The sequence below is a fragment of the Neopelma chrysocephalum genome, unplaced genomic scaffold (assembly GCF_003984885.1).
Source record: "Neopelma chrysocephalum unplaced genomic scaffold, ASM398488v2 Primary Assembly neopelma1_74, whole genome shotgun sequence".
NCBI classification, from domain to species: Eukaryota; Metazoa; Chordata; class Aves; order Passeriformes; family Pipridae; genus Neopelma; species Neopelma chrysocephalum.
This window is the reverse complement of record NW_020897735.1, coordinates 7,798,427-7,808,290: the sequence shown is the minus strand read 5'-3', so window position 1 is coordinate 7,808,290 and position 9,864 is coordinate 7,798,427. Positions and strand designations below refer to the sequence as shown.

At 50.6% G+C, this 9,864-nt stretch overlaps 2 protein-coding genes across 2 annotated transcripts; one reads left to right on the top strand and one right to left on the bottom strand.

Moving 5' to 3' along the window:
- Positions 1-68: 68 nt before the first annotated feature.
- ENTR1 (endosome associated trafficking regulator 1) lies at positions 69-3,704 on the bottom strand. Its single transcript, XM_027687710.1, has 7 exons — positions 3,572-3,704; positions 3,246-3,494; positions 2,700-2,773; positions 1,979-2,090; positions 1,363-1,425; positions 579-715; positions 69-230 (listed from the first exon to the last, which is right to left on the bottom strand). The coding sequence occupies exons 1-7, from the start codon at positions 3,680-3,682 to the stop codon at positions 137-139; spliced, it is 840 nt and encodes a 279-aa protein (XP_027543511.1). The 5' UTR covers positions 3,683-3,704; the 3' UTR covers positions 69-136.
- Positions 3,705-3,817: 113 nt separating this feature from the next.
- On the top strand, positions 3,818-9,849 carry PMPCA (peptidase, mitochondrial processing alpha subunit). The gene is made up of 13 exons (XM_027688089.1): positions 3,818-3,870; positions 4,086-4,288; positions 4,399-4,478; positions 5,242-5,324; positions 5,617-5,711; positions 5,854-5,954; positions 6,349-6,612; positions 6,848-6,940; positions 7,194-7,312; positions 7,573-7,663; positions 7,787-7,849; positions 8,104-8,248; positions 8,538-9,849. Exons 1-13 carry the CDS (start codon positions 3,818-3,820, stop codon positions 8,705-8,707), a joined length of 1,560 nt encoding a protein of 519 aa, XP_027543890.1. The 3' UTR covers positions 8,708-9,849.
- Positions 9,850-9,864: the final 15 nt, after the last annotated feature.

The following is a 9,864-nucleotide window of genomic DNA, read 5'->3' as shown; positions in this document are numbered from 1 at the left end:
ATCAGCTGCGCGGTTCGGAGGGATGGGGACGCCAGTTCTGCAGCTTCGTGCATCGATATGAGGCCGAGTATCAAAAATTCGCTTTTTAGTAATGGTTACTAAATGAAAGCAAAGTCCTCCATGGTGTCTGAGTCACTCACTGTCCATCCTCTGACACCTCGGAAATTCTGTCGATGGATTTCAGGAGATCAGCGACGAGCTGCAGGGATTCTGCTCCGGAGAGGAGCTGCCTGGAATGGGAGAGACACAGTTACATGGGGGGGACCAGAGAATTCATGGGCAGTTTTGGGGAGGTTGCCCACTATGTGACCTTTCAAGCAGCAGCTTATCAAGACTGGAACCTTCACTTCTTAAAGTGAAGTATAAGAGACTTAGAGACTCCCACATCCCAGTTATTTTTATTTTACCTACACTTGGAGGAAAACACACTGAAGGGGAATAAGAACTTGGAGTAGCTCATCTGGCACACAAAACACAAAAACCTGAGATTCAGTGCTAAAAAAACCCACTGAGGAGGTTTATTTGTGAGCCCAGGATTTAGCCCAGAGCCTGGGATGGCCTCAGGAGAGGTGTCTCACCTGATGGATGCTCGGGAGCTGGTTGTGACCCTGAGCAGGTGCTGCAGGGCCAGCTCTGCGTTCTGCTTTGCTGCTGCCAGCCCTGCCTGTCCCAGCTGCAGGGTCTCATTCTCTGCCTTGTAATTCCTCAGCTGGACCTGGGGGGAAACAGGCAAAAACTAGGATAAATAGCCACAGAACTCCAGTGGATACCTTACAACTAACAAACGTGTTCACGCAGCAATTTATGTTTATGTCATGTAATAAAATCACTCACACAAAGGTAGTGAGGAGAATAAAAGGATGCAATAAATAGCAACTAGATCCCAACACCAGACTGCCAGGAGGGAATGCCTTCCCAGAATTCCACAATCATTAGGGTTGAAACAGGCCTCTGGAGATCATCCAGTCCAAACCCCTGCCAAGGCAGGGTGATCCAGAGCAGGTGACACAGGAATGCATCTGGAACATCTCTGGAGAGGGAAAATCCATGACTTCCCTGGACAGCTGTTCCAGTGCTCTGCCACCTTCCATGGAAAGAAGTTCTTCTTCATGCTGAGGTGGAATTTGTGTTTTAATTTATGGCCATTGCTCCTCATCCTGTCACTGGGCACCACTGAAAAGTGTGGCACCATCCAGGTCTTCCCAGCCTCTGGCAGGGCACCACAACAGAACCTGAGAACACCCTCAGTATTTTCCCAATAGCCTGCAAAAATCTTGCAATATTCTTTTTAGAGGCTCAATTCCAAGACATATCCCTGCAGCCCCAGTTCCCCAGCCAGGCCCCAGGAATGCTGCTCCATACCTGGAGCAGGGCGTTCTCCTGTCTCAGTTTGGCAGCGCTGTTCTCAGCTTTAACAGCCCGTTTCTGAAACACAACCAAGATTATTTACACCACAGAGGATACAGCACCAGCTTGGGCCACACAGGAATGAGTGATTCCAGCACAGAACTTGGAGGGATATGGTTTGTGTTTGCCCATCCTGTGTTCCGAATGTTTTAGGAGGTGGGAACAGCTCCTTCCTCCCCTCCCCGTTTCTCCTTTCTGGGATCTGCAGGTGCCACCCAGCACTTCTGGATGTTATTTATTCATTTTTTCTTGGACAAGAGGAAAAGACACTCAGCATAAATAACCAAACGTGAAAACCAGTTCATAGTTCACGCAGGGTGTGTTGTTTGCAGCAGAAGGCTGCAAAAAAGCAACTTCAGTTGATGAATCCAGAAATTATATTAAAGCAAAGACTTGCCTGACTCTAGGGAAAGAAAGGAGTTCTGGTCTGGGATGCTGTCTTGTTCCAAGGGAAAAGTTTGAACCCATCAGAGCTGTTTGGGTGAAGCAATCACTTCAGCTTCCCTCCCTCTCCTGGGAAAGGAGGAAAAGGGATGGAACCACAGTTCCAACTGCAAACACCAACACTTACAGTCATCAGCTGGAGATTTTGCTCCACGTGCTGCACCATTGCTTCCAGATCCTGTGCTTCTTTTTCTTCTTTGATTTTGTTTTCCTCAAGCTTTTTCTCAAGCTTCCTCATCCTTAAGAAAAACAAGAGACGATGTACAGTAAGTGCTTGTAACATTAAATACTTTAGGAAGAAAATTCTAGGGATCAAGGAAGGATCAAGAAATTCATTTTTTTATAAGAAAAATTAGTTCTTCCCACAGAGCTCCAGTTCTAGGCTGTGGCTCAGGGGACTTCTCTGTTCCACATCCATCAGATTCAGACCTGAAGAAAGTGCCACCCCAGCTGGGTCACTGGGTTGTTTAATCTCAGGAAATTCAGGTCTCTTAGGTTGCTCACCAGCAAAAATAAAATCTATTCTTTTTGCTTCAAAGCAGAGAGATGAATATTCATTATTTTGTTAATCTGAAGCTTTCTGAAATGCATCCTGTTGAGCCCTGCCCTTGTTCTCACTCACCACCTGCACTGCACGAAGCACAGGCCACACAAACACATCAGATGTCAGCTGGCTGCTTGCTTTCCAAGACTTTTCCAATAAGAAAACCAGGTTTGCTAATGCTTTTTTTAATAAATAGCATAGCTTTCAACTAGATTTTGATTTCTTAAGGACACTGTTCCCAGTGAGGCCCTCTTTTAAGCCAACTCCTTGGGTGGTTATTTCCCCCACGCTGTGTCTTACGCACTTGTCTGCTTGGGTTTCAGAGAGAATTTGAAGTTTACTGATCTTGCTTCTCAAAGTGGCATTCTCTTCTTTCAGCTAAAAAAGGAAACATTCTCATTAGGATTGAGTGTGCTGTTTCACAACACTACAAACAGTCCAACGCCAAAATATTCAGCTTTAATGCTAAGAATTCTTGCACTTTCTAATTCATTCATGCTTAATTTTGCACCCAGTTTCCCTCTCTGGAAACCACTTCACTGACCCCATGGGGCACAGGAGGGGGTGGCACTGTGCAAGCGGTGCAAGATGTGACTAATTAAACACTGCCAATTCTAAATTAACGTGACCTCCAGGGGCAGGAGCACGAGGAAGTCACCTGGGCCATACCCAGAGAAGGGCAGGGAAGGCGCTGGATCTGACTCATGCTGAAAAGCGCTTTTCCAGACCTGCCTCTCTGCCTCAGCTGCTCTTCAGGCAGCGGGGCTGTGACACCGAGTCCTGCAACCAGTGGACATCCAGCTCAGGGCTCGCCCGACAGCGAAGGTGCCGGGGGACGGGCAGCGCTCACCTGCTCGTAGCTGGGCTGCCGTGGGGGAGCACAGCCCGGCCCCGAGGGGGCTCCGGGGGCGGCCAAGCAGAAGGAGCCGGCGGAGGGCGAGGCGGGTCCGGCGGCAGCGAGGTGGGCCCGCTCCACGGCCAGCGGCTGGTAGCTCTCGCTCCACTCTTCCTCCTCCTCCTCCTCTTCCTCCTCTTCCTCACCCCCCACCTCTGTGGGCATTGCGGGAAGCGGGACCGCGACGGGCCCGGGCGGCACCGCCTGCGCAGGGGAGAACGGGGCTGAGGCGGGCCCTGAGGCAGGGCGGGACCCAGCCGCGCTACCGCCCAGGGCCTTACCTGGGGGGCTCCTCCCGCCCCGCCACCGCGGGCCTTGGTTCGGACGAACTCTCGGAAGGAGAAGGGGTTGGGCTCGGCCGGGAGCGGCCCCGGCAGCGGCTCCGCCGCCATAGCAGCCTGAGGGCTCCGCGGGGCGGGGCCTCCGCAGCGGGACGGGCCACTCAGCGAGCGAGCGGCAGGGTCGGCCACGCCCCTTTCCCCTCGCGGCCCCGCCCACGTGACCCGGGGGTCGCGGGTGGTGGCAAGATGGCGGCGGCCATGGCGTGGCTGCGGCGCGGAGCTCACGGGGCGGCTCGGCGGTGAGCGCGGCCCCGGGGGCTCCGGGCTGGGCGGGGGACGGCGCTGGGGTCCGCGGGGGGACCGTCCGGGGAGGGGACAGTGCCCAGCACCGCGGGGGAAGGCGGGCAGCGCTGGGTGCCGGCCCTGGGGCGCGCAGCGCTCGGTGCCGGCCTTGGCGGAGGCGCTGCCGGCGCGGTGCCCCCGCACATCCCGACGGTGTCCCCGGTGTCCCCAGGTGCGGGCTGGCGGCCGGGCGGAGCTACAGCGGCGGCGGAGCCTACCCCAGCGTATCGCTGACGTGCCCGCTGCCCGGCGTGCCCAAGGCCGTGTTCGCGGCCGCCGAGGGCCGGGAGCGCTTCGAGACGAGGGTGACGGTGCTGGAGAACGGGCTGCGCGTCGCCTCCCAGAACAAGTTCGGGCAGTTCTGCACCGTGGGCAGTGAGTATCCGGAGGGGCCAGGGGTTGTGACACCACGGCTCCCCCGGAGGTGTCTGTGTAAGGACTGGAGGTGTAAAAGTTACACTGATTTATTCTCTTCTTAACGCCAGTTCTTGTGAATTCGGGATCAAGACACGAAGCAAAATACCTCAGTGGTATCTCCCACTTCTTGGAAAAGCTGGCCTTCTCTGTGAGTACTGTCCTGCCCTGCCCAGGATGGGGTCCTGAGCACCCGAAATCTGCACTGGGAAGGGAGGGGGAGCAGCCAAGGGCAGGGCCTGACCCACAGGGCTCTGTGCACTTGAATTGTTTAAATAATGCTGACAGTATTCCCAGAATGATAGAACCACAGAATGGTTTGGGTTGGACAGGACCTTAAAGACCATCCAGTCCCACCCCCTGCCATGGGCAGGGACACCTTCCACTAGCCCAGGTTGCTTCAAGCCCCGTCCAACCTGGCCTTGGACACTTCCAGGGATGGGGCAGCCACAGCTTCTCTGGGCAACCTGTGCCAGGGCCTCCCCACCCTCACAGGGAACAATTCCTTCCCAGTGTCCCATCTAATCCTGCCTTCTTTCAGTTTGAAGCCATTCTCCCTTGTCCTGTCATTCCAGACTCTTGTCACAAGTCTCTCTCCATTTTTCTTGTAGGCTTCCATCAGGTACTGAAAGGCCAAAATTAGGTCACCCCAAATCTTCTCCAGGCTGAACAGCTCTCTCAGCCTTTCCTTATAGGAGAGGTGCTCCTTCCCTTTAATCATCCCTCTTAATGCCCACTTAATTATTGTGCCCATTATTACATTTTGAAAGCCTGTTGTGCTTTTATCTCCAAGGTCAGTATTGATCAAACCACTTGACTAAAAGAATGTAGAAGGTGGTTGTTCTGGGCTACACTGAAGGGTTATAAAAAGTTATTACTTTAATAATTAATAACACTGGTATTTTCTTTCTTAGTCCACAGCTCAGTTTGGCAGCAAGGATGAAATTCTCCTCACCTTGGAGAAGCACGGGGGCATTTGTGACTGCCAGGCATCGAGGTGGGATCTCCTTCTGCTGCTCTATTGGAACACTGACAAGCACTTTGAGTTCCTTTTTCTGGTGTGGGGCAGTAAAAGCCACTTTTTGTTTCCAAGCAGCAGAAATCCATTTGTGGTGGCTGCTGGGAAGCTACAAAACTGAACCTGAAAGGGTTATAAAAATCAGTTCTATTTCCTTTCTAAAGCATTTAAATGAGTGAAGCAGCTTTACCTGTGATTTCCTGATACTGAAATGACACTGAATGATCCCAGAAGTGAGTTCTCAGTGCAGAACTGTCTGTCTGTGTTGCAGGGACACCATCATGTACGCTGTGTCTGCTGATGCCAGAGGCCTGGACACCGTGGTCAACCTGCTGGCCGACGTAGCGCTGCAGCCCAGGTTATCAGGTCTGGGAACACAATTCTCTGCCTCTAAAAAAGATCTCCAACACGTGCCTTGCTCTTAGAATTCTCCACTAGATTGTGCTCATCAAGAACTTCCCTTGCAGCAGTTGGGAGTTGTCATCTCTTGCTCTCTGTCCCGTTCCAGATGAGGAGATCGAGATGACCCGCGCGGCCATACGGTTTGAGCTGGAGGACTTGAACATGAGGCCTGACCCAGAGCCTCTGCTCACTGAGATGATCCATGCGGTAAGACACTGAAAATTCCACCTTGCTTGCAGTCCCCTGCATTCTTCCCATTTTTCTGTCAGCTCCAGGGTTTATTTTACGTTATTCTAAAACCAGGTTATTTTGTTACTCGATTCGATTTCAGTGATGGGAGAATTCTGCTGTCCCTCCACTCTGAAATCCAGTGTTCTACACTTGTGAAAGATTCTAACCTAAACTAAAAAAAACTATCTGCAACTTAACCTTTGTTGATGTGGGTGACAGTATGTTGATTAATGAAATAATGCTCAGCCTTTCCTCTCTTACCTGTCTCAAACAGGTTGGCTTAATTCCAAAGCAGAAAGGGGAGGTTTAGATGAGGGCTTCAGGGTGGTGAGGTGATATTTGTTACTTGAATGTGTCTGCTCCCTTTCAGGCAGCCTTCAGAGACAACACAGTTGGACTGAACAGGTTCTGCCCCGTGGAGAACACGGACAAAATCGACCGGGACGTGCTGCACTCGTACCTGCGCAGCTACTACACCCCCGACAGGATGGTGCTGGCTGGGGTGGGCATCGAGCACGAGCAGCTGGTGGAGTGTGCCAGGAAATACCTGCTGGGAGTGGAGCCTGTGTGGGGCACTGGGCAGAGCAGGGGCGTGGACAGGTCCGTGGCTCAGTACACGGGAGGCATCGTCAAGGTAAGGGGTGAAGGGGTGCAGGTGCTGTTGTGCCCCTTCGCTGTCAGTTGGAAGGGCAGATTTGGAGTTGAGCTGCTTTTTGCTCTTCTGAAGTTACACATACTGTTCATGAGTATGAGCCAAAAGTGGCCGTGACAGCTGGTAATCGGGTGACATGTTAATTATTAGGAATGTATCAAGCTGGATGCAACAACAGTGAAAATCTGTCTTAATAACCTGTCTGCTCTTCCCACAGGTTGAAAAGGACATGTCAGATGTGAGTCTGGGCCCTACTCCCATCCCAGAGCTCACCCACATCATGATTGGGTTAGAAAGCTGCTCATTTTTAGTAAGTATTAACCTAAAGTCCTTTGTTTTGGGAGCCCTGTACTTGAAGAATCCCAGAACAGTGACTCATTACAGAAACATTGGCACTCTTGCTGCTGCATGCTCAGACAAGCAGCTTTTCCACTGATAGTCTGATGCAGGCACTGACCTTCCCACTCCTCTTGTGCCACGTTTCTTTCTTTCCCTCCCCTTTACTGACCCCAGACCCTTGAGAGCTCTGCCATGATCTGACTGAATTTCTTGTTGCAATTCAGGAGGACGATTTCATTCCCTTTGCGGTGCTAAACATGATGATGGGAGGTGGTGGCTCCTTCTCAGCTGGAGGGCCTGGCAAGGGCATGTTCACCCGACTTTACCTCAATGTGCTCAACAGGTTGGTTTGCCTTTTAAGGAGTAGCAGAAACAGTTCTCCAGCAGGTTCATATGGAAAAAATGAAAGCAAACATCGCCAGGTTATTCTGCTTGAAGCATGGGACTGGTTTGTCAGTTGGCATTTTGAGAGGGTGAAAGTCTCATTGGCTCTGCTGAGAATCCTGAAAGTGCACTGGGAGGGCACTCGCTGTCCGTGTTTGTTTAATTTGTACATGTAAATTTTGGGTTTTAAATTTGAAAATGCTGTTTGTGTACCCACAGGCACCACTGGATGTACAATGCAACCTCTTACCACCACAGTTACGAGGACACAGGTCTCCTGTGTATCCATGCCAGTGCAGATCCCAAACAGGTACAGAGTCCTGTATTCAAAGACAGGTGTCCTTAAAAAGTAACCACATCACTCAGTACCAGACAGTGATGTTGACACAGTAAGTGTTGTTCTGATCTTCTTTCAATGATCTGTTTTCCGTAGGTTCGGGAGATGGTGGAAATCATCACCAGAGAATTCATCCTCATGGCAGGAGCAGTGGGAGAGGTCAGTAGCACATTTGAACTTGCAGATGGTCTTTGAGTTGAAATAATCCCTGGAATTGCTCAAGGCCAGGTTGGATGGGAAAAGTGTCCCTGCCCATGGCAGAGGGGTCGAAAGAGATGAGCCTTAAGGTCCTTTCCAAGCAAGCCATCCTGGGATTCTGTGAACACACTGTAGAACTCTTCCATGTTATCTTCTGTTAGAGAGCAGCCACCAGAATTTTTGGAACATTATTTGTATTTCCTGCTCCTTCACAGGTAGAACTCGAGCGAGCGAAGACGCAGCTCAAGTCCATGCTCATGATGAACCTCGAGTCTAGGCCAGTGATCTTTGAGGATGTGGGAAGGCAGGTGTTGGCCACCAACACAAGGAAGCTACCTCATGAGCTCTGTGCCCTCATCGGTGAGTACACAGTGCCTTGCCTTGAGTGAACTGTAGGTACAGTTGGGGCAGGACAACTTAGAACATATTCTTGCAGCACAGCTGAATTGCCTGAGAAAGCCTGGGGGCATAAATACTGCACAAATATAATTCAAACTGTTCTTGATTGCTTTCAAGGTAGCACAGGGCTTATTTAGTCAGAAGGAAGGAAGAACCAGAAGCATGGAAGAAAAGAGTCAGTGATTGTTTTCCTGAGTATTATTCTACTTAGGATGTTGTCACAGCTCTGCCTTTTTTTTTTTGCCTGCAGGTCAGGTGAAACCTACTGATATCAAGAGGGTGGTCACTAAGATGCTCCACAAGAAGCCAGCTGTGGCTGCCCTGGGTGACCTGACAGACCTGCCCTCCTATGAGCACATCCAGGCGGCGCTTTCCAGCAAGGACGGGCGGCTCCCGCGGCTGTACCGGCTCTTCCGATAGAGCAGCACGTCCTGCCAGGCTCACAGACTCCCTTCTTTTGGAACATGGTTTTCACAGTATAATGTTGCTGCACCACCCTCCCTCCCTCAGATCTTCCCAGCCATGCTGTGCAACCGTGGAGCTGTGCTGCCAACTGAGCAAAGCTGCTTCGGAGCACCGGACTGTGAAGAGCTCGCGTGGGGTTCCTTCCCCGAGGGATGTGGTGGCAACTTAAAGAGCTTGGCTTACACGTCTGAATTCCAAGAATATTTATAGCTGTTACCAAGTTGAACAGAGACCTGCTTAAACTGAATTAGGACAATAATAGTTATTATCCCTGTCAGGTTTGGCAAAAAGGTTCCTGCAGTCCAGGTTTCGTTACAAATCATGGATTCATTTCATCAGTAGTACCCACCAGGAGTCACATGTTTGGGAATAACTTCATCATTTTGCTGGAGCTCAGAGGGAAGCAGACCCATGGCATAACCAAGTTTCTGTGGAGTTCATCTGCAGAGATACTGTGCATAATGCTACATGGACACCTGAGAATGAAAACGATCCTGTTCTTCAGGTTTTTCACCCAGAAGTGAACTGTGCTAAAGAATAAAAGTTCTTTTCCTCCAGGGTTGCTTTACAAACAGTTATTAAAGGAGTTGCTGCTGCTGCACCTTAAAACTTGGACCTCATTTCCTCAGCGTCACTCAGATGAACTTAAGGCCTTGCAAAAAGAAGACACAATCATTTGTCTCACAGCTGAGATGTCCCTCAGCTGAGAGCCAAGATCACAAAATTACAGCATTTAGAAACATTATGGTCTTGACCGACTCCACCTTACAGAAAGCCAAGTGCCACATGTGACGTACTGAAGAAATGGAGATGAGGAATAAAACATTTGATTTACATAATCCCCCAACACATGGGTTTAAAAATATAAACAGCTGCATTGCAGCACTTCACTGCTAGCTGTGAATGGTGAGGAGCAATCAAACTGGGAGCAGAGCACTGTGAGGCAGCTGTTTACCTGCTTTACCCCATCCTTTCCTTGTGCAACCAGAAGAAAATGTTGCATTGCTTCTTGTGCAGCCCACAGTCTGGAAATCCTGTTCACTTGTTGTGTATGTTTGTAAGGAAATAAAGAGGCCTCTAAACAGCTGGAGCAAGTAGTAAGACTTCTGAAA

Coding starts and splice junctions, on each gene's coding strand:
- ENTR1 (XM_027687710.1), bottom strand. CDS start 3,682: ATGGCGGCGGAGCCGCTGCCGGGGCCGCTCCCGGCCGAGCCCAACCCC. Junction 2,091..2,699: donor TCTGAAACCCAAGCAGACAA/GTGCGTAAGACA, acceptor GTTTTTCTTAAG/GATGAGGAAGCTTGAGAAAA. Junction 231..578: donor AGCTCCCGAGCATCCATCAG/GTGAGACACCTC, acceptor CTCCCATTCCAG/GCAGCTCCTCTCCGGAGCAG.
- PMPCA (XM_027688089.1), top strand. CDS start 3,818: ATGGCGGCGGCCATGGCGTGGCTGCGGCGCGGAGCTCACGGGGCGGCT. Junction 3,871..4,085: donor GCTCACGGGGCGGCTCGGCG/GTGAGCGCGGCC, acceptor CGGTGTCCCCAG/GTGCGGGCTGGCGGCCGGGC. Junction 4,479..5,241: donor TGGAAAAGCTGGCCTTCTCT/GTGAGTACTGTC, acceptor TTTCTTTCTTAG/TCCACAGCTCAGTTTGGCAG.